The sequence below is a fragment of the Mus caroli genome, chromosome 1, assembly GCF_900094665.2.
Source record: "Mus caroli chromosome 1, CAROLI_EIJ_v1.1, whole genome shotgun sequence".
NCBI classification, from domain to species: domain Eukaryota; kingdom Metazoa; phylum Chordata; class Mammalia; order Rodentia; family Muridae; genus Mus; species Mus caroli.
In genome coordinates, this window is record NC_034570.1 from 182,228,017 (window position 1) to 182,252,145 (window position 24,129).

Genomic DNA, 24,129 nt, shown 5'->3' on the forward strand with positions numbered 1-24,129 from the left:
TATATATATATATATATATATATATATATATATATATATATATATATACATATACCCATCTGCACACAGGCAAACCTGTACTCCCATACCTGTGTATACTCCCACAAACATACACACAGCCATACACATAGCTATACAACTATACATACAACTATTCATAGTCACATACACCCTACACATATATACACAGTGCCATACACACACCCATACATACCTCCACATACACATAGCCATGAACATACATACCTGTACTCACTCACCTCTGTACCACCCCTACACACACACACACACACACACACATGCATGCTCGCTCTTTCCTATACTGAATTTTCAAAAATGCTGGCGGGCTTTCTCTTCTGCACCTAATCTTCCTATGACATTTGTCATATATGAGTTGATAGAGCAGGCTGTGCCAGTCAAGGACCTCCTCCAACCCTCCAGGTATTTCATCATTGGCTGGCACACTCCTGAGCCTCACTTTTCTCCTCTGCAAAATGAAATTGGCAGTGCTGCCCAAAGCAGGTGGCCTGCTGTGCTTGGCTCAGCAGGCCAATAAGACCTGTGTGAGAAGAGGCTGAAGGGGGAGTGCTTTCCCCTGGTCCGGGCTGACTGTTTCTGACTAGGAAGCTAGGGGGCATCAGTGCCCTGCTCTGGGGCTCAGTTTCCCCATCTGTAACACTGGACCATTCAGCATTGGCCACAGCAGTATTAAAAGTCATGAGATGTCCGTCAAACCTGTGCTGAGCCAGTTGCTGAGGCTTCATGCAACCTCAAAGAGTTACTACATCAAAGGCCCATCTTCCTGGACTTTTATGTGCATTGCTCCTTTCATGTTAGCTTTCACCTCCTACGCTATTCAAGGTGTGTGCTGTCCCTTACCTCAAGTGGGGCTGCAGGTGGGGCGGGGCCTCCACCAGCACAGGGAACACATCCCGCCCAGGTGTGCTTGCAGGCAGTCTGCTGGGGGCTGGAGCAAATACTTCCCTCCTCTTGTGTGCTCCGGAAGTCCTGTGGAGGGCAGGTTTCAGATGAACACCACCAGCCACAGTGAGGAGCCATGCTGATAGGCAAAAGGGCAGAGTCTGGAGCCAGCACTCTCCTTGGCCGCAGTTCTCCCCTTCAACTGTCTAAGTCTCATTTTCTGCATCTATAAAATGGGTTGGTGAAAGGAGTCTCTCCCAACCCCACCACCCTAGGGTGTTCCCAGGGTTAGCTAGAATACAATATGCAAGGAACTTGGTGTGTCCCCTTGGTGTCTGGTGGTGGCACCAGTGCTGATTATAATTATAGTGGGTAGCACTGCTTAGGGGTTCTGTGGGAACTGGAGGCAGTATGCAATGGGAGGTATGTACAGAACCTGGGGACAAGGAATGAAGGAGTCAGAGCTGATTCTAAGACCGGGACAGAAGTAAAGCACAACCTGCAGCTCAGGCAATGAGAGGAGCAAGGGTCCTGGGGCCACAGAGCTGTTACCTGAGGGCTCACTCTACTTTCTAAGCCACACAACTTTGGCAATGGAGACTGGAATCACCAGTATCTAGCTCTGGGACAGGATGGTTTTCTGTCATCTCTGGACTGGCCACAGGGCTCCCTGCAGCTGGGGAAGAGCCTGTCACTGGCCACTTGACAGAGACCATCATTACCCGTAGCTCACTCACTCCAGGGCTGTGGTTTGTCAGCTTGGGCACACATCTTTATAGGTTACTATACAGAGGTTAAAGTCCCAGGAAGAGGCCCAAGGCTCCAGAACCTTCTCTGTACTTTATCAGCCCTTAGGTGATCCAACAAGAACAGCATAAGGCCACAGGCTGTGGGACAACCCAGACAGGAAGACTGGGGACAGAGGGCTTCTCACAGGCCCAAGGTGACAGTGCCTTCCCACGGGGGCTGTCCGGTCTTGCCTCAGTGGCTATCTTTACTTATTTTTAATGCCCCTACCCTCAGCCTGGTAGGGAATAGTAACGTTAATGTCTCCAAGTGAGATAAATGCCCATTTCTAGAACAGATGTCACACCCAGGCTCCATCCACCTACCTCTTCACAGCCTCTATCCACCCTCCTCCCCTGGCTCCATCCATCCTCTTCCCCAGGCTCCTTCCACCCCTCTTCCCCAGGCTTCCTCCACCTACCCCTCCCAGCCTCCATTCTCCCCCCCCCCACACCTCTCTAGCTTCCATCTACTTCACTTCTCTAGCTTCCATTCACCCCTCCTCCCCATTCTCCATTCACCCTCCTCCCCCATTCTCCATCCACCCTCCTCCCCAGGCTCCATCCACCCCACCTGCTTTCTGCCTCAAGTCCCAAAACCTGGCTGATCAGGGAGGGAAGAGAATCTGGGATTTGCAGCAGGGTAGAGTGTGTTCTGGATGCATTGCTTGTGGGAAGAAAGGGTCCTGACCAGCTGTTCTTCATGTCTGGAGAGAAGTGAGAGTCTGGAATGGATTTAATTAGACAAAACTGAATATATGTCTATGCAGTTGACCATTAGCTGATTAAGTCCAGACATGGCCATTGAAGGACAGGGCAGCATGAGGGTCAGAGAAGCCTGGGTCCTGCCTCCCTCCCCTTGGCTCCCGTGTACTCATTATTCAAGGGAAGAAGGCTTGCCCATGCCCCAGTCTCAACAGAGGCAATGTGTGTGCCAGGCTCCTGTCAAGTAGAAAACATCAGCAAATGCCAGTTGTCAGCTGTTAATGGTGGGTGGAGGCATGGCTGTCTCAACAGGGTGCTCTGGAAAAAAGAGACCTGCCTCTGGCTCTAGCCACAGGAGGAAACAAAAGAGCAGAGCCAGGAGTAGCTGGTGGAAGTATGGTATCAGGCCCAGAGATGCAGATGATAACCTAAACATCTAAATGACCAGGAAGCCACGGTCCCTCCTCTTATTGAGACCCGGGGCAGGCTGCTCCTGTCTCCCTTCCGCTAGACTTCTCAGCAGGAAGGACCTCTACACTTCAGACTTGGTTTCAGGTGGCCCTGGAAGCTTCCCACCCTTGACCCAAGGGACTTGCATTGTGGTATCTGCCCAGTCAAGGGCGCCTCTGCCTGTCTGGGTGTTGCTTCCTTAAACTAACATCTGAGCCTGTCATAGTCCCCAAATGATGTCATCTCTCAAAATGCTGCCACATGACAGTGTTGTTCCTGCATTTCAGCTTGGAGCACCATCATTAACTTCTATCTTCCGCCTGTCTGGCTCATCTGGCTGCTGGTCTGTGCCCTGCTTAGGGGCTGGGCTGGTTCCTAATGGAACTGAACACTGAGATGTCAGGCTCAAGCAAGGGCACTTGAACAGGGGACTAATGACATAGGTGTTGTAGTGGGTGTTTGCTGTGCCACAGCACAGGGCAGCATCCGGAAGGCAGCATTGATGCCCTCTGTAGTAACAACTGTTCTATGTCAGCACTCACATGCACCCTTCTTATAGTCTCCCTAGGAAGGAGACACCGTTACCCACGGTACAGATGGGAAATGGGTGTTTGGGAGGTTTCACAGAGTGCTGGCGATGCCCTGTGAGATGCTTGCTTCGAGAATCCCTCACCCACAGTGCAGGCTGTTACACTTCAGCAGGTGTGCCTTGGAGTGGTTTTAATTTGCCCTTGTTATGAGTGGGACTGAGCATCTTCCCGTGTGCTAAGCCACCATGACATTTCCTTTATGGTGGCCTTGCACCATCTTTGAATGCATTTAAAAACTGGAATAGGAAAGCTTTCTTCCTTATCAATCTCTAAAAGCAATCTTTGGCTTATCAATTATAAATATATTTTTGTATTTTGTTGTTTGTCTTTTAACTAAAACATTTATTTATACTTCATGATTTCTGGGCACTTAGTTTAAAAGGACTCCAGTAGGCCTTTTAAACATTTAAGTAATAAAACTGTAAAACCTGGGGTAGGAAGACCCAGGTCATCTATCTTTGCTTTCCTGGAAACTAAATAAAATCATACAAGACTTGTTTTGTTTTGGTTTGCTTAGTCAGAAGCTCTTAAGGACAAAATAAACTGTGGGAAAAATGTAGCAGAAAGATGCTTTTAAACACATTTCTGAAGAATATGTAAAGAGAAGTGGTAATTGGTTTAGTAAAGGTGAGAAAAAATATATATATATACTATACTATACTATACTATACCAAGGCAGGGGGTGGAGTACTGAGTAGGGGTCGGAGTGGGGAGTAGGAACTTATAAAAGGAGCCATGTCTGTTTCTTTGCTTTCCCCTATAAAACTCTAATCTAGGGTTGGAGAGATGTGGAGAGGGCTCAACTGTTTCACAGGACCCAAGTGAGGTTCCAGCACCCACCCACATCAGGAGGCTCAATATGATCTGTAGCTCTAGGTCAGGGGATCAGATACCCTCTGGCTTCTGTAGAAAACAGCACACATGTGGTGTGCACACATAAACTCATGTCGACACACATACATCCACTCAAATTTTACAATTCATGCATTAATTAAAATAGGTAAATCATATATATATATATATATATATATATATATATATATATATATATATATATATTTAAAACCTCACCAGAATTGTAGCATTTGGGCACAAATCACTGTGGAATCTGGAGGCAAGGCTCAGCACAAAACCCAAGGGGTTACCCTGCTGTCCTGAGATGCAGAAGGAGCCGTGGTTTCACATCCTCAGCCCACACCCAACAGATGCATCTATAGAATGAAATGGTTTACTATGAAAAGAAATGATCAAAACTAAGACAGAGATTTGAGTTTTGAAAGATAACATGTCACAGAAATGTAAAACAACCCAAGGCCTGGAAGATAAGTCAGAGGAATCTTTTCCGAGAGTAATGAAAAGATAAGATTGAAGGGAAAGGGCAGAAGGGGAAGAAGAGAGTGGGAGAGAATGGAGAGATCTGTACTACATCACACGCAGCTCATGGGACTTCAAAGGTGAGGCAGACAGCAGAGAGAAAAGGCATCAAACTAAGTAATACTTGAGAATGGAATACTTGAGAGCGTCCTCGGATTGCCAGGGCATCAGATTGATGCTGGTATCATATGCTTGAATGAAATCCATATCAAAGCACATGGCTGAGAGGTGCTGGAACTGTGGGGGCAAATAAGTAAATAAATCCCCCAACCTCCAAGAGAGACACAAATTCACTCAGGGCTTAGAAGTCAGTGGGCTTCATTCTCAATCCTGGCTCCGCATGCATTTAAGCTAGTGGAACAGTAAGTTTATGATATTGATAGAAAAATAAATTATGCTGTCTTGGTTTCTTCTCTCACCCGGATGATAAACTACCTGGCAGAATTAACTTAAGTGAAGAAAGGGTTTGTTTGGGTTTACTTCTGGAGAGCGCAGTCCATCGTGATGGGGAAAGTGTGGAAGAGGGCACGGCTCACTTATGCGGCAGCAGGAGTCAGAGGCTGGTTGCTTGCTCAAGTCTGGGCTGATCAGGAAACTGAGAGCCATTGTAATAGGGTTCTTTAGAGAAATAGATCCAATAGAATGAGTGTGAGTGTGAGTGTGTGTGTGTGTGTGTGTGTATGTGTGTGAGAGAGAGAGAGAGAGAGAGAGAGGATGCATGTGTGAGTGTGAGAATGTATGTGCGAGTATAAGTGTGTATAAGTGTGAGTGTGCCAATGTGAGTGAGTGTTTATGAGAGCATAAATGTGTGAGAGAGAATGTTCATAAGTGTGAGAGCATTTGCAAGTATTTGTGAGTATGTGTATGAGTGTGTGTGTGAGAGAGAATGGCACATGCACACACACACACACACACATACACACACACAGCAGCAGCAGCAGCCTTCCCACATCAGATAATGAAATCAAGACAATTCTTAGTAAGGCTTCCAACTCATGTCACTTTGTGACAAATTGACGCTACAACCATCTAGATCTACAACCCATAGATAGCCCTCATATAGCCCTCTCTCCTTTCCAGCAACCTCTTCCTCCATAGGTGTTAGTTCTATATACCAAAGCTTCCAGAATCTTCCAAAACAGTGCCACCAGCTGGAGATGAACGGGTGAAACACAAAAGCCTACAGGAACATTTCAAGTTTACAGCCTGTGCCACAGGTCTTGTAGCTAAACTAGTATTAACTGAAAGTAAAGATACAGTGTTTTTGCTGGGAACTGGGTGTGGGAGCGGGAAGCTGGAAGACATGCGGGACCTGATAGGTCCTGCCAGGACAGCAGGCTCTTCTTCAACAATATCTCTGATTCCTGCATTTTTGGTTGTGGCATGGTGCTGCCTGGATACAGCCAGTCCGAGGGCTCTGGTTCCCTCGTGAAACTACCCCTGGTCCTTTAACCAGGTTATAAGGCTGTCCCTTCCAAAATTGAGTCAGTGACACCCAAGAACCACATTCTCAGTGTAAGGAGGCAAGATTTTAAGGTCAGTGTGAAAGAGGGCAGACACAGTGTCAGTGACCATTAGTGGGCACTGTGCCATCTGAACCTCATCCATTCATTGGCCATCCAGTAGAGGACACTGATCACTTCACAGTGAGTATAAGAATGGTACAGAAATATACACTTTAGAGAGAGAAGTTAAGTCTGAGGTGGAGAAACAGAGCGTGAGGGTGGAGACCCACCTGCAGACTGCATGGGTCTGTGACACAGGGAGTGAGGAGGTGATAATGGCAGAAAGGAAAGCAAGCCTGTTCTCACAGGCGATGTGTAGAAGCAAAGAGGAAGCAGCAGCTACCAATGACCCCTCTGAGATGGATGCAGACAGAGCTCAACCCACAGGCTTGCATGTCAGAGGAGTGTGACCAGCCTCTGTCACCTGCCTCGGGTTCTCTGCAGCCTGCTGCATTCACACGCACAGAATGTTTCAAACAGCAGCTGGAGACTGGATCAACACTGTCACCACCACCCCCCCCCCATCTGGCTCTAGCAGGTCCTCTTGAGATGAGGAGAAGTTGGGTCTCCTCTCTCTGACGTGTTTGCATCTCTCGTCCCTTTTCCACTCCTTGTTCTCATCTTTATTCCCATTGAGCCTTTTCTACAAGTCACTCCCTGTCTCCCCTTCATCTCTCTGTGTCATCACTCATTGGACTTTCTTTTGGGGTCCCTGCGCCTCTCAGGTACCCGGTACTCCACATCCCTAGATCCTTCCTGCCCCAGAGCTGACTTTCTGGGGATTTCTCAAAGACCCAGCTGGGGCAGTCATTGCATCTATGGGTAGAGCTCGTCTTGATGGGGCTTGCCTGATATGTGTGTGGTTGAGGGAAACAGAAGAGATCTTTGGAATGGTTGCATTTGGAAGACTGTATAGCCAGACACTTTCAGGGAGGGGTTGGTCCTTATTCCTGACCATCAGCAGATAGGAGGGCACACAGTTCCCACCAGGGTAGCAAACAGCAGAAGCATGGTGCTCAGCCCTTCTCTGTCTGCCTCCAGGTCTATGTGAACGTGTGTTTGGGGAGACCTGTTGTTAATCTTGCTACCTGTACTGGCGAGTCTGGTATTGAAAACAAATGCCTGTGTATTCCAAGGCTGAAGAGCTAGGTGAGACTGTCTGAAGTCTCAGCCCCCAGTTACAACTCCTCTTTGAGTATAAGCTCAGCAGCCCTCATGGAAACTAAGTGCAGAGCCCAGTGTGAGCTCAAAGCTTAGGCACAAGTCCCTGCCTATGCCCTGTCCTGCCCAGGTTTTCCCATGGTCACCTGAACACACAGCAATATACCTGCTACTCCAGTTCTTATGGAGTAGGCGAGGACTGAGTGCCTCCATTCAGCAACCTGGGACTCTCCTTTGGGTGGCTTTAAGGAAGCACTTTGTACATAAACAACCAAAGCTTAGAAAGATCAAACGACTCCCTTGAGGTTTGCAGCCAGCACATAGTCGGGCAGGAACCTGCACTGGGCTCCTGCCAACATCTCTGTGGGCTCTTAGATGCTTAAGGTTAAACACTGAAGCCAGAGACCCCAGCTCCAAGCTTTAGATGAGGCCGCCCTAAAGATGATCACAAGGAAAGGTATAAAAGGAAACCTGTGCTGTGGTTTCTGGTGAGGGTCACCTACAGTGCCACCACTGAGTGTCTTAAACAACAGAACTAATTCTGTCTCCAGGCTTTGCAAGCAACAAGTCCAACACCAGTGCTGCCCCCTGTCCAGAGTCTGAGAGATCTACTCCAGGCCTCTCATAGCTGCTATTTATAGTAGTCCATCCTTCACTCCAGTATCTACCTTAGTCCCCACAGCCTTTCCCTCTGGGTCCCTTACAAGGGCATCCATCACAGGGTTAGAGCCCACTCTAATGCAGAATTGGGTAATTTCAGGCTCCTTAACTTACATCTGAAAAAAAAAAAAGCCCAAACAAACAAATTTGGTCATATCCAGAGGTTCTGAGTGGACATGTGTTTTTGAAGCCACTTTTTGAGAACATAAAGCATAAGAGTGACAAATGTGAAGAGTGCCAGGCCTAGGGCTCCTACATGATGGTGCCATCTCCTCCCTGAGCATTAGTCCAAAAGCATGCCAATGGCTGAGCGTCACTAACAGGGAAGGCGTCAATTCTGTCTGGGGGCTAGCCCAGTGACCCAGGACAGCATCATCAGCACAGAACACCAAGGGCACACTCTCTCTGTCCTAGCCTTGGCTACTTTATGTCCCAGAAGACAGAGCATCTAGTGTATCTGTGGTCTGTCAGTGGAAGACCTCTGGGGTTCATCTGTTCTCAGAACCCAGGTGTGCCAACATGAAGGGATAACACCACTCTCCTTGTCACAGAGCTCAGACAAGGCTGCTTGCTCAAGTCTCTGCAGACTGGGAAGCAGATCACCTGCCTTTCTCCTTTTCCCCCACAGTGTTTTTTTCCAGTCCATGAGATGGCACTGCCCACATTCAGAATTTATCTCCCTGCTCAGTTAATCCTTACTGGAAGCACCCTCACAGACACTCCCAAAAGGTATGCCCTGCTAGTACCCTGGTATGCCAGCCATCACATTGGAGGAAAGGACTTCTATAAAGGGAGTGATCCACATATCTTTCCCCAAATCTCTGGCATTCGCTAAGCAGAGGAGCCTAGGATGTGGGCCAGACAGAGACTCTGGCTGCTTGGCTTCTAGCCGCTGCTGAGCTTTTCCTGACCTGGGGAATGACTTTCTCCAGACTCAGCATCATCACTCTAACATGAGACAATGACCCTGCTCTGCTGTCAGGGTAGCAAGAGAGAACACCTGTCACACTCCACACAGTTCTGGGACCTGAGTGTTGTCCAGCAGAGTCGACTCTCCCCTGCTCCATTGTTCTGCTTTAGATGGCATGTGGGATCTTGACATGTGCTGTCCCCTGTATAATACACCCTTAACCTAATCCCTCACCTTTTATCCCATTTCAAACTCAGCCATCTAGAATCATCTTCAGGGTCAGCCCCATAAAGATGAATAATTGCTAATTCATTTATTGAGCAATGTCTTAGGGTTTTACCACTGTGAACAGATACCATGACCAAGGCAACTCTTAAAAGGACATTTAATTGAGGCTGGCTTACAGGTTCAGAAGTTCAGTCCATTATCATCAAGGCAGGAACATAGCAGCATCCAGGCAGGCATGGTGCAGGAGAAGCTGAGAGTTCTACTTCTTCATCTGAAGGCTGCTAGAAGAATACTGGTTTTCAGGCAGTTAGGATGAGTGGTCTTAAAGCCCACACCCACAGTGACACACTTACTCCAACAAGGCCACATCTTTTAATAGTGTCACTCCCTGGTCTGAGTATATAAACCATCACAAGCAAGATTCCCACTTAATCCCGGTGATATCCCTAGAAGATAAGGAAACTGAGACTTGGGGACCATGCTCCCTTCTAAATGCTACCTAGAGCATTACTCATGCACTAATGCTGACTTCGTGACTCTCCCTTCCCCAAGCCTGCTCAATGCTTTAGCTATTAGCTCGTCATCTGACTTCTGCATCCTGGCAACCCTGGAAGGCGAGGCTGTGCTTTATCCTCTCTTGCCCCAGGTCCTGAGACTACAGTCTGAGCTCTGAGAACATTGGCTGACCTGGGCTGCCTCAGTCTCTCTGGTATCTCCTCTGCTCCTTGAGGCTCAGAGCATAGTTCTGTGCAATAAAATATTCCCGAGGCTGTTGGGGGTTGGGGGGGGCAGGGACATAGTATTTGATTCTGTAATGAGTTGAGGGGGGTAAAGAAGTGACTTTTTCAAATTCAGAGTCCAGCCAACTGTTTCTTATCAGCTGGTCTATAGTTTGTCCATATTTTAAATTCTTAAATAGTTCAGTTTGTAAGTCTTCATAGTTCTCTGTTATAAAACCAAGCAAGATTAGTGATGGAGTGCTTGTGGCTAGGGAAATCATGAGGAGAGCTTCGTCACCCAGGCCTGTTAGCTGAGGGGCCTCTGTGGCTCAGTATAGCCTGAACCAGCACCAGACGCCCTGGCCCTGGCCCCGGGGAGAGAGGAGTCTGGGCTCTCTGCTGCAGCAGAGCTGCCCTGTGTTGGAAAAAGCCACCTACAAAGTAAAGATTAGCCTGTGTGGGAGGGTCCCCACAGATAGGAAGTAGTCACTGTGTACTCCTGAGCCCTGGGTGTTCTACTTTAGAGATCAAGCTGGCTTTTCAAAGTTTAAGGAAAAATTATTACAAGAACTGGCCAGCCTGTCCAGTCATCCTTCAGGGTGACCAGGGGCTGGGACATTCATTGGAATAGACACACACACACACACACACACACACACACACACACACACACCATGAAAGTCCCAGGTGGCACACAGCAAGTTTTAGGAGCATTGCGGGCAGAGAGGTGCACAGTGTCCTGGGGAAGGGCTGTGGCCGCTCACACACAAGACATCAGAATGTTAGAGACCTCAGCAGGCATCAATCCTAGCCTCTCAGTTGCTGTTTCTGAGAGCTTGGTATGGGGGCTGCTCTTACCCGTCACAGGCCACTTTCGTTCTGTACACACACTACTGCAAGTGCTTCTGAGGTACAACTTTGTGTAAGAATCATCCAAGGCCGGGCGTGGTGGCGCACGCCTTTAATCCCAGCACTTGGGAGGCAGAGGCAGGTGGATTTATGAGTTCGAGGCCAGCCTGGTCTACAGAGTGAGTTCCAGGACAGCCAGGGCTACACAGAGAAACCCTGTCTCGAAAACAAAACAAAACAAAAAAAAAAAGAATCATCCAGCCAATCCCACCAAGAGCATAACTTTTCCCAGGTCACACAGAGTTAGGGATACACCAACCTGTGCTCTTTCTGTTCCCCTCTGAGCCTTTCATGCTGGGGACATGCATCAGGATTCAGGAGAGAACAGGATAACTTTCATTAGGTTTGTCATGGTTTCCTATGAGTAATACCACAGGCCATTCCTGTTTGCTTTCTCTTGCTGTGATAGAACACTGACCAATGGGATCTTAGTGAGGGAAGGGGTTGTTAGGATCACACTTCCATGTCACAGTTCATCACTGAGGAGAGCCAAGGCCTGAACTCAAGCAGGACAGGGACCTGGAGGCTGGAACTGCTGAAGCAGAAACCATGAAGGAGTGCTTGCTGCTTATGGGCTTGCTCCTCTTGGCTTGCTCAGTTTGCTTTCTTATACTTCTGAGGCCCACATGCTGAGAGGTGGCTCTGCCCACAGTGGGCTGGGCCCCATCTTTTAAGCATTAACCAAGAAAATGTCCCAGGCTTGCCTGCAGGCCAATCTTATGGGGGCATTTTCCCAACTGAGAGCCTCTCTTCACAGATGACACTAGCTTGTGTTAAGTTGATTAAAAAACAAAAACAAAAACAAAACAAAACTAAGCACACAGGCTACTCGTGGAAGGCACTAAGAAATGACTGGGTTTTACCTATCATTCTACAACTGTATGCCCCTAATCTGCTGACCCTCATCGTGGTGTCAAGGCTCCAGGAATCTACTGCTCTCTTGGGCTTGCTTTTCCTCTCTTTGTATGGCTGGAACCCTCTTGAACAGTGACCTTGAGGGGTCGCCTGCTCTCTTTGGCCTAGTCCTTGCTGTCACTTCAGTGGGTGTCAGATCAATGAGTGGCTAGATCTTTATCACACGTATGTGTATGTATATATGTACAGATAATTTATGTGTGTGCATGTTCATGTGTAAGTCCATATATTTAGGTTAACATGCATGTGTGTGTGCATATGCATATAGGAATCTCCACCTAATTTTTCTTAAAATATAGTCTTTCATTGAACTCAGAGCGTGTCAGTTCTTTAGACTGACTCTCTACTTCCAAGCTCTGAGGGTTTACAGCCAGGCACCATTATATCCAGTCTTTTTATGTGGGTGCTGGGGATTGAACCTGGATCCTCTTATTTATGTGAGAGCAATTTATGAACTTCTCCATCTCTCTAGTCCTGTAGATGTCTCCTCCTTGGAGGCAACCAGAAGAGGTGGTCGATTGTCCTGACTCACCTCAGATCACAAGAGGTTGATTTGTTTTCAAATAAAGTTAAAAATAGTTGCTCATGAAGCCTTGCAGCTTAAGGATCTGCGTGTCACGCTGTTCACCTCAATAAGTACTTATTAATGAGCTCCTGTGCTCAGGCCATGGCTCCGTGCCATGAATGGTACACAGTGGCCATCCCTGCTCTGAGGACTTCCTCAGTTTCCCAAAATATTAGGAAGACTTGGGATGTACAGCATTCAGCTTGGGCCTCCCATGCCTTATCAGGGAAGAGAGAACACGCTCCTGTGAGCTAGAAGGACTCTGGCTGGGCCCAGTGGGGATTTGGACATGCCCATCACTGCCAGCAGAGGGGTGCCCAGTCTCCATAGCTGGGTCCTTCCAGTGAATGGTATGGATCTCTGCATAGTCCCCGACACCTCTCTCTTTTAACACTCTCTACGTTTATTTCTTGGGAAGGAAAGAGCACAGGCTACACCCTAGAGTCCTGCTTTTAACTGCCCATGTGACGCTGAAGAGGCCAGCAATTCAGCTCCCTCCGTTATCACATGACAGTGGTGATTCTTGCATGCACACCTCACAGGAAACGCTGGATATGTCGGTTGCTTTTCTGTTTTTGTGGGAAAACATCACAACCAAAGGAGACATTTGGAGAAAGTCTGCCTTGGCTCACAGTTTCGGAGAGATAAAGAGTTCACTGTAGCAGGGAATGGCAGCTGGTGGCAAACAAGGAGGCCAGAGCAGAAAGCTAGGCGCTCAGTCATCAGGTACAAGCATGAGTGACAGAGAATCCAAAACTAGGGCAAAAGTTTAAGCTCTCAAAGCCTGCCCTAGTAATATACTCCCTCTAGTAAGGCTGCACCCCTCAAAGCCTTCCCCCCAAACAGTGCCACTAAGAACCAATGTTTAGACACTAGAGCCTATGGAGGGGGACACAAACCACTACTCTTAAATATGTGGCCTGAGCTGGAACATACTATAACTTAGTATGTAAGCTGTCACATACTTACATAGGACAAATTATTAAAACCACTGACTACCTTTACAGGGGAAGTTTGAAGTTATTAAGTAGTTTCCAAAGTAATTTCTAGGGCCATGGAAACTTTTCTTGAATTCCTGTAATGAAACCTACAGAGAGAAGCTTGGTGTTGAATTGATGGGACCTGGGCAGTCAGCAGGGGGGACAGGTTCAGGGATACTCGCTCGGGCATGTGGCCTCTGGTTATCAAACTCCCCGAGCAGTCCCTGTCCATGAAACTGTATGCTCTTCTCAAGGAAGAGCCAAGTTCATACAAATGGGAAATTCAAGAACAGTTGTCCTCATTGCAAAAAGAAAAACAGTCTTAGTCCTCCTAAGTCCCCTCCCCAGCACACACCTTGAGGTCATGTAAGAGTCTGAAAACCAGTCGATGGAGATGACAGAGTCTGTTGAGTGGGGTCTGAAATGACAAGGGGTAACCATGGATGTCCCTCGGGAGTTTACACACTACACTTCACATCGGGAACCCACATGCTGCACACAGAATCAATCCACCTGGCCTCTCCTCTTTCCCCACTGGATCACACACATCAGAAGCATATTTTAGGGGACCTGTGGATAACAAATACATAGAACATGAACTTCAGAATTGGGAATGGTCCAAACTCAGGCACTGCCATGTTTATTGACTTAGCAATCACTTATTGAGTGCTATAGGTGCTGGGCACAGTAGTACAGACGGGAAACATGAGTGTGTCTGCCTTCAGAGAGCTTCAGTCAGAAGAGCATGACCAGCTAAGAAAGGGTTTCTCACCATGGGTTGCAGTGACCAATGGAAACACACATGTGGCTGCCTGCTGAGAGGCACCAGCAGGGTGGGTTTGCCAACGTTGGGTGGGGAGAGTTCAGGGAAGGTTGTTGGAGGAAATGACTACTCAGTCCAGTCTGGGAGATTACAGTGAAGGCAAACTGAAGGGTCAGGAGGGGGGATGTGTGATAGGAGGGGCGGGAGAGTTGAGCTAGGACCATATCATGCAAGCTGTATTAGCCAAGTTGTAGAGTTTGGATCAATGCAGACCCACCCTTCAGGGAGCAATGCATCTGTGAGGTAGACCCCTCTCATCCTCAACTCCAAGGCTTAACAATATTGAGGAGCCATGCAGCCTGGGACAGGAAACTATACAAATACCCCACCCCATAGATGGAGGAAATTCTGGGAAACACTTATTTAAAAGAGGAGCTGAGGAAATGGACTAAGAATCTCAAAATAAGGGGTGGGGGGTAGCTCTGTAGGAAAGAAGGCTGACTACTCTTCACAGGACACAGGCTCTATTTTCAATACCCATGTAGTGGCCATTACCTGTGGCTCCAGTTCCAGAGGATCTACTACCTCTTCTGAACTCCTGGCCACTGCATGCACCATGTACACTGGTATACATGCAGGCAAAATACCCATACACACAATAAATAAATCTAGATAAGAGAAATTCTGAATACAGTTTTCCTCTTAGACACACATAAGGTACATTTGCACACTCGGGTTCTAAAAAGTCCTGCAACAAAGCACAGACTGAAACTGCACCCCCGCCCCCCAAGAGCACTTTAAAAGCCTCGTGGAACACTGTGAGTGCTGGGTAGCCATGCTTCCTACCAGAGCCTCATCTACACAGAAGGTATTTTGAGTTACAGGGATGGAGGTCATGGCCACCATTGCTGAGGCACATTCTTGCCTTGGGGAACTGTGAGTGTCTCTGGGCAGATGGAGGAGCGCTGAGCCTGGTAACCTGGGCCTCATTGTTACCAGTCACACGCAGCCAGCCCTGTCTGCGCTATCTAAAATGCTCATCAAAATGCACAGTCATGGTTGCTGCTGGCACAGATCCCACTTATGACTTCAAAGCAACAGCTGAAATGAAAACGTGCCCTAAGCTGCACATCAGCAGAGTGCCTAGCACCCATCAGCCCTGAAGGACCTCCTTGGCCTTGTCTCTGGGGTGGATGAGCGGTGCTTCTATCCGAAGGGCTGTACTTTGGTCCCCCTGCCTGTTATTAGGGATGGGGTATGCAAATGGACAGCCACTGGCCTTTATACGAGGACACTGTGGAAGAGGCCAGGAGGTTTCCAGATAGGAAGTATGAAGTTGAAGACCCAAGTAGAGGCTCTGACTGGCATGCTAAGGCAACCCAGACCACCTTTTACATGTTGTCTGGGTCAGTCCTAGACTCTGAGTCAGGGCCAATTAGGTGAAGAGCACAACATGGCCACCCTTCCTGTGAACACTTACTATGGAGTCTGTTAAGCCCTGAAAGACCTATCTGAACACTGATGTGTAATCTCTCAGGGTGAGTTGTGAGATGCCTTTCTGATGTCAGCAGGACTTCCCCCCACTGTCCTAGAAAATTGCTCAGCTGAACCCTCAAGAACTGCCCTTGACTTTCTGCACAGGGTAGTAACATATTCTGAGCCAACGCTCTCCTGTTATGATACCATGATCTCTGTGATATCATCTTTCCAGGTCAGAGAAGTTCTCCTTCTGGTTCATTAACCAGTATCACCCCTTGTTATCCATTTATTCTACAAACTGAGAATTTTGTAGAATAAATGAATGAATTGAGAGCATCCTAGGTGCTCCTAAAGAGCTAATCACAGACAAATGGACAAGAGCTGTTCTCTTAGGTCAGGTGATAAGAAAGAAACTTAAAGTCAAAGATACTGTTACATGCAGAGTCCTGCTCTAAGCCCTTAGGGCTTTCACTGGGGAGAGAGAGAGATCCAAATAACTTGTGTCTTGTTCAGGAAGACCTAACCCCAACTCAGCTTAGCTCACTTAGCCATGTAGCAGGGAGGCCTGTTAGGAATTGATACAATGTAGACATTTAGGATTGTAGTTAACTCCAGCACACCATTTTCTCATCTGCTTCCTCGTCATCCAGCCACTGTCTGTGTTCTCTTCAGAAAAGGTGTCTCCATGTCTAAGAAAGATGTGTGCAAGATCAAGAGTAAGGTGCAGAGTTAGGTGAGCACAAAGCACGAGAGAGCTGCAAGGTGAGAGGATTGGCTGAGCTTAAGGGGATGGGGCAGGCTCTCTACAGGAGGACAGCTTGCTCTAGGCCTTAGACTTACAAAATTGACCAAAACCTGTGTAGAGGCACAAAGTTGAGGGACTGCCATCCATCCCAACTAGAGCACAGGGAGAGGGTAATGGTTGCTTTCCTATCTCCATCCCTCTGTCTTTGGATGTCCTTAGCTGGGTTTTCTTGGTTCCTCTAGAGTGGATAGGATTCCTCTGAGTTCCTGGCCTGTACCCAGATCTAGGCAGCTCAAGAGGCAGGGCTGAGGAAGGGACTAAGGGACTGTCATGACAGCTAGTGAAGGCAAGGACAAGCTTGAGAATAAATGGGAGGGGTGTCCAGTGCAGATCAGAAAGCCATCACTGGGGAGTGCTACAGGCTAAATGCAAGTAGCCTAATGGTATGACACCCACCTGCCTGCCATCGACCTTGATGTGAAGCCAAATGACAGATGCATGGACCAAGAAGTCATGACAGGGGCAGCATCAAGGGGCATGGAGAGCTATGATCACTAGCACCAAGCCCTCTGTGTTTGTTAGGGTCCTTCATGTTGAGTCTGGCAAACTGTTCTTTAGGTCACATGTGAAGAGTGCTGTCATCAGAGAATGCTGGGCCAGAGCCCTTGGAGGAGGCAGGTCAGGGTGTTTCATGTGCACCTAGGTCCTTGAAGGAACGGGGACAACAGAATTGAATGATATCACAGTCGGTTCAGTTTGATAAGTAGGTGTCTCCTACTTTAGTGAAGATGCTAAGATATGGAAGTGAGACACACATCTGACAGCACATGGCAAGGGACTTAAGCCACTTTGTCTGACCCCAAAGGCCGTGCTCCTGCTATGCCGCCACATGCCTTAGCAAATCCTGTGACACGTCCTAGAACAGATTTATAGCTGGTCTGGGGTCCTGCACAGGGCACAGGGGTTCCAGGTGAAGATATGGAGATGCTGCTTCTCTTCACCTCACGTCAGCACTCCGAGGAAGGAGATAGCCTGGCTCAAGTGCTTCCCACAGGGTCAGAGTCCTCAGGCTCAGCTGCTAACCCAGCAGGACAGGAGCCACTATGTATGGTAGGATTGGTATTTAGGGGCTGACAATGAGGTGGTATCATCATCTTCAGTGACATGGTATCTATCCAACAGATCAGGGGTTTAGTGGTTAAGGAACAAGATCAATACAGACAACTTACAGTATTGTGTGATACTCAGACACTCTGGGCCTTGCTTTCATCACTTCTAAATTGGGATGTTGTGTGTCCCAGTGGCCTCAAAATATGGGATACATGAGATAACACAAAAAATGTCTGTGAACTGCAGGCAGTAAACTGAGTGTTGAATGTTATGGTTATATGGCAAGCTTGGGTTCAAGGTCAACCAAAAGAAACTAGCTTGTCATTGTGCCATAGCTGCCCACAAGATCTGTGGATAGCACCACAGTAGCCCCATGAGGATATAAGTTAACTGTTTTACCCTGTAGTGTAGTTTAGACTAAAGATGGTGGGACTTTGGTGATCAGAATCCCTGGGGCTTTTTATTCTAGTGACGCAAGGGCATTCTCTCTGAAGAGGTCTGAGCTAGGGAAGGAAAGGGGTTTTCTAATTTACTAGATGTCCCCGGAGATGCACTTTGGCAGTCAGCCTCCTGAATGAAGGTGGGCTTTGCTCCTTCTGAGAAGGGTAGCAGCAAGGGCTGATTCTCTGATGTTGGAGAACCAGGTCAGAAGAAAGAAGGTGATGTCAGTCAGGAAGAATGTCCTGGAGGGGCTTGCAGGGCCGTGAATGTGCTGTGGGCTGCAGCCCTTGTTGGATGGTGCTTGACATTGACAGACTTGACATCCGGAGCTTCTTCCAGCTAACACACGGTGTCCTCTCTCCATCCAGATTGTGTTCCGGAAGATCAGCGACGTGAAACGAGAAGAGGAGGAGAGGATGAAACGGAAGAACGAGGCCCCCCTTATCCTGCCTCCTGACCACCCCGTCAGAAGACTCTTCCAAAGGTTCCGCCAGCAGAAAGAAGCCAGGCTGGCAGCTGAGAGAGGGGGCCGGGACCTGGATGACCTGGATGTAGAAAAGGGCAATGCCCTCACCGACCATACCTCAGCCAACCACAGCCTGGTGAAGGCCAGTGTGGTCACGGTGCGTGAGAGCCCCGCCACGCCTGTGTCCTTCCAGGCGGCCACCACCTCCACCGTGTCAGACCATGCCAAGCTGCATGCCCCTGGATCTGAGTGCCTAGGTCCCAAGGCAGTCAGCTGTGACCCTGCGAAGCGCAAAGGCTGGGCCCGCTTCAAAGATGCCTGTGGAAAGGGTGAGGATTGGAACAAGGTGTCCAAGGCAGAGTCCATGGAGACGCTGCCCGAGAGGACAAAGGCACCGGGTGAGGCCACGCTGAAGAAGACAGACTCCTGTGACAGTGGAATCACCAAGAGCGACCTGCGCTTGGACAATGTGGGTGAGGCCAGGAGTCCCCAGGACCGGAGCCCCATCTTGGCTGAGGTCAAGCATTCTTTCTACCCCATCCCCGAGCAGACGCTGCAGGCCACAGTGCTGGAGGTGAAATATGAGCTGAAGGAGGATATCAAGGCCTTGAATGCCAAAATGACCTCCATTGAGAAGCAGCTGTCTGAGATACTCAGGATACTAATGTCCAGAGGGTCTGCCCAATCTCCTCAGGAGACGGGTGAGACCTCCAGGCCTCAGTCCCCAGAGTCAGACAGAGACATTTTTGGAGCAAGCTGAGAGGATCATTTCAAAACACACAAACAAACAAACAAACAAACAAAAAATCAAAGACAAAAGCCAGTCTCCTCACCCTGCCCCTGACACTACCCACAACACCAAACACATGACCAACAACTTTCATACTGGGCTTTTTCTGACAAGAAGTCAAAGTCAGACCAAGTGGCTTAGGTGTGCCTACATGGTCTCTGGAAAACATAAGAGGGAACATGGCCAGGCACCCCACCCTGCAAGATGGCAGCTGTGTCAGAACAGCCACTGACAGTTGTTGAAGAAGGGGCATGCTCTCCATCTAAAGAGCATTTCCTCTAACGTGTTTTACGGATGTGATATTTACAGGGCAGCGGCCATGTAGAGACTGGTGGGAGAGCCCTGAGAACCTCTCAGAAATAGAACACACTGGGCTTCTTTACCAAGACCCCTGAAGACCACCACAGGCACAGGGACTTCTGGGTATTCACCACCCCCATGTAGCTGTGTCTGACATCACCACCTGTTTTTCTACTTTCATCATTTGTAACAAGCTCGTGATAAGGGGAGCTTGATGGACTGGAGAGACTTTCTGCTCTGACAGTAGAGGTGGAGCATCAGGTGCTGTGCCATGGACACACGGGCTGGGCCCCTCAGGTTTCCTTGCCCAGAAGAGGTGAGGCAAGAGTAGGGGCTGGAGCAGGCCCTTGGCTCCGAGTGGGATCTTGTTGCATGGTCCACAGCCTGCTCTTGTGGACAGTTGACGTGGAAGCTCCAGACCCCAGGGGACCCTCTGGAGCCGCACCATCTTACAGGCCTCATGACACATGAGCTTCTCTCCTTCTCCCTCGACTGACCTTTTTCCAGGCTTGTCTATGGCTTTCCTCAGGGTGTAGGGCACCGACAGGAAGGGGCAGGCACCCAGCATTGTTTTCCTAACAAAGCAGATACACATACAACCTCAAAAAAAAAAAAAATGATTGTAGCAAGTACTAGGTTTCTCCTTTGAGTCTCATGGGGATTTCTGTCCAGTGCATGGGGTCATTAGAGGACACATGGGAGCCACACTTAGCCTTATTTGAAAGCCAACCTATTTCCTACACTAAAAATAATGGCAGGACCATGAAGCACTGGTTTTCAAAATATCTCAGTAACAAGCTGGGGTGGGGGGAGGTGACGGCAGAACTGTAGTCTTGGGGAAGGTGGGGGCTCAGAGACATGGTCCCAGGGCCATCTCTGTGTCATCCAAATTCCCACATCGTGGTGCTCAGGGACACTCGCTGCCTTGATCACTTGAGGACATGTTGTTTGGTGTTCTTTCAATGGCATCAGACAGGACAGAGGAGCTGGCTCAGGTGCACACCTGGAGAGATGTCAGGGGCAGAACTCTGCCAGTGAGCTTGGAAACTCAGCTCTGCAGTCAGGACAGCAAGCGACACAGGCACCTCTGCTTAACATTGCTTGGCTGTTGTGATTCAGAATGTCAGCCTCTCTCGGGAGCCTGACATTGGAAACCTGCCCTACCAAAGACGCTGTTCTGATTGGTGACCATGGCACTTGCTGGGACTTGATGCATGGCTGTCTGTACAGGCTGGATAGCCCTGGGAAGTCAAGGGTGTACACACATGAAGCTTTCTGGAACTCGCTGGGATTTAAGGACCCTCAGAGCAGAGGCCCCATTGGTCCTTGACTGAACTCTGTCTGAGGTGGCGGTGCAGCCAAGCTCATCCTTGTGACAGGAGACAGATAAAGCTTCAGGCTACTCTCTGGGGTCGATGCACAGGCTGAAGTCCCATTAGATGGAGGTCCACACCCTGCAAGGGGTGTCTCTGGGGTACTAGGCGTCTAGGGCTTCAGTTCCTGCAGGGGATAGTGAAGAACACCTGACAGTGGCTTTTAGCTTTCCCCATTTCTACAGTGGTTTTGCTAGGATTGCCTTCTCTGAAACAAATTTTCAATGAGCCAACCCATGTCTCTTTACAGTCATGGCATGCACTGGACTGGAGGCAAGTTCTGAGCAAGGACCACAGGGCACAGATACCCACAGCCTGCACCTTCCTGCTTTAGCAGTTATCTGGTGGCTAGGGAGAGACTGGGAAACAAAATTTGCCATGTGCAGACTGAACACCAAAATTTCAGACAAATTTAGATCCTTTTGGGGGGGAGTGGGGGACAGCAAACACACGATGTGGTGCACTGCTGTCTAGTAAGTGCTGGCCACTTGGTCTCTCTAAATGAGCTACTGTGAATGCCAGCCATAGTGAAGTACAATTTCCCAGTGGCCATCCTGACAAGAGACTTGGATGGATTGCTCTCTTCCTGAAGGTGTGCAGTAGTGTGGGTATCAGAACCAAAATGGCAGTAGATGTTCTGGCTTTGGTGAGTATGCTTGCCTCGTCAGCCATGTCATCCCAGGGCAATGGCAAGGCTCCTCCATGGGGCATGTGGCAGCTTTTGCATTGCTATGATCTTGGCATGGCCAACCCCGATTCTCTGCTTACTGCTGGAGCGGGGCTCAAGTGTTTTGACTCCCATGCCTGTTGTAGCAGCTTCCTGCCACACTTGGCTTTGTTTTTGGTGCTGGAGGTCAAAGTTAGGCCCTTGCTTATGCTAGGGAAGAGCTCTGCCATTGAATGGTACCTCTGGCTCTCCAGCAAGCTATGGATACACATTTCTCGCTTTGATTTCTTGTTATCTGGTTCCTAGGCCCTGTTTTAGCCTCTACCTCTTAGAGTGCCTGCTGCTTCAACAGCAAGGATGGTCGGGCACGGGGTAGAAACACAGTACCACCCCACCACCCTCTGGCTTCAGTCTCTGAATCCTTCAGTGGAAGGAGAGAATGTTAAGCCAAATGCTAGGTGTGTCCAAGTTGGAACAGGGCCTGAGTGAACTCTTCAGAAATACCAGTCAGAGGCAGACAGACCTTCATCTCTGTGTGACACTGACATCTCACAGGTACACTCCAGGGCCTCTCGGGAACCCTGGTGAAGGTACAAATCATAGATGTGCACACAACTAATTGTATTTTGTTTTGCCATAAAGCTGTTTAGCCTTAAGACCCTTGAGTGGAAGTCCAGCTGCCATTGAGGTGTTGGTACACCTTTTTACCCCATCTTGTGTGGCTTAGAAAAGAGGCCTGCCTAGGTTTGCTCTGGCCCTCAGATGCCCTCTTCTCCCTAAATGTCCCTGTCGTTGTTGCTGCTTCATGTACTGCCTTCTTTCTAGCTTCAATAAAAACTATCTTCACCAGCTCCTGTGCCCTCCACCTGGAAGAGTCCTCAGAGTCCTTGAAGCACCGACCCTAAGCTTCCAAAAGAGAACCATTTTACATCCAAGGTGTTGGTGTGGAGACACGTTGCCACCTCTCACACAGTTCAAAGGAATCAATGTGAATTTACCTGAAGCTTAAGTGAGTCTCAAGTGAACCGTCAGTCTTCACACTAGTGTATCAGAACCTTTAAAGAAGGTCTTGAATTCCTGCAGGTGCCAGACCTGGTGGGGGCATCTCCACCTGCCACTTGACCTTCCTTAGAGCTACTGACTCTTTATACCTGTGACTTCTGAGTCATCCCATCGACCTATTAGTCCTTGAGAAGTTCACAGCTCAACTTTCAGAAGTCAGACTGCTTCTTGGTAAGAAATCAGCACCCCCACCCCCACCCCAATGAATGTAGCCTCTTAATATTCAGACACTGTATTTCAGCATCAGTTGGAGACTGTCCACCATCCAAGTTGCAAGGACATTTATACTCATGAGCAGTTCGTCATCCTGAGGCTTCTCATACAAACATTCTCCACCAAATCCTGCCAAATCCTTTATTGGGTTTTCTGTTGTTGTTGTTTCTTTTTCCTCTGTCCGAATGAGCATGAATAAACAGGTGCAAATGAGCTGAGGCTATTTTTGTGGTCAGCTGAGGATGCTGCCAAGAGCTCCCCTGTGTGGCTGTGCGGATGTGGAGAACATGTGGGCACTCCATGGATGATACCCCCTTTCTTGACATTTTTAAACAAGCACAACTGATATTTGTAAAAAAAAAAAAAGTTTAATTTTATTTATTATGGTAATAAACTATTTTATATGTGATACCTGTGTCTGCCTTTCCTTACATACTTATGTCATTCAGTGAGGTGCTTTCTCTCCCTCCGGCTGTTCTCTGCTCAGTTCCCATGAGTGGCTGACTTCCAACCACCTGGAACGCCAGCTCCAGGTGATCCAACACCCTCTTCTGGCTTCTGAGGCACCTGCACACACATGGCATGCAGAACATAATAAGAAATCTTTTTCTAAAAAAATATGTGGGAAGCTCTGATGTGGATGGTGCCTTGCATCTGTCAGTTTTCATGTTGCTGTGGTGAAATACCAGACCAAGCAACTTGCAGAGAGGATTTATATCAGCGCATGGCTTGAGGGTGCAGTCTACCCACCAGGCCAGGGATTCCTGATCTAGCAATCCCTCAGAGACACACCCAGAGATCCTGTAATCTCAGGAATCCTAGATGCCGTCAAGCTGACAGTATGACCAATAATGGATTGGGGAGACAGCATGCTTCATGTCTAAGTGCTCCTTACGGAGTGACCACAGCATGTTCTCTGAAGTTTTACCTCTGCAATGAGCCTGGGAGGCTGCCTCTAAGATCTTGGTCTTAAAGATCTGGGTCCTTCACAGCCAAACCACAACAAAGTCCTTATTACCCATCACAAAGGCATCAAGTTTCAATATGAGTTGACAACCCACATTCAAATCATAGCATTTGCCTTAACACACCTCCCGTTCTAAAGTGATGGTTTTCATCTTGAACAATTTGACATGGATTTTGAATAAAATACATTAGTGTTGTCCCTACTTTTGAAAAGACAGCAAAACCCACAACCCAGTGTTTCCTGAATGACTGTCAACAACACTGGGTTCTCACCCTACTTCAGTATAGTTTGCAGAGCTATTGAGCTGCCTCAAGCAGTCCTACTCAGTGTTATCTCACAGGCACTGAGTCAGACTCCACAGGACTGCCATCCTGTG

General features: G+C 48.4%; 1 protein-coding gene across 4 annotated transcripts in view; it reads left to right on the forward strand.

The window, feature by feature from the left end:
* Kcnh1 (potassium voltage-gated channel subfamily H member 1) overlaps positions 1 to 23,195 on the forward strand; it is a 308,441-nt gene extending 285,246 nt beyond the window's left edge. For 2 of the 4 annotated variants that reach the window (XM_021160418.1, XM_021160427.1), the window contains exon 11: positions 18,284 to 23,195. In XM_021160418.1, coding sequence (XP_021016077.1) covers positions 18,284 to 19,141 — 858 coding nt within the window. In that variant the 3' untranslated portion in view covers positions 19,142 to 23,195. The remainder of the gene's footprint in view (positions 1 to 18,283) is intronic. The other 2 variants (XR_003837613.1, XM_029481968.1) reach the window with 2 other exon arrangements.
* The last annotated feature ends 934 nt before the right edge of the window (positions 23,196 to 24,129 follow it).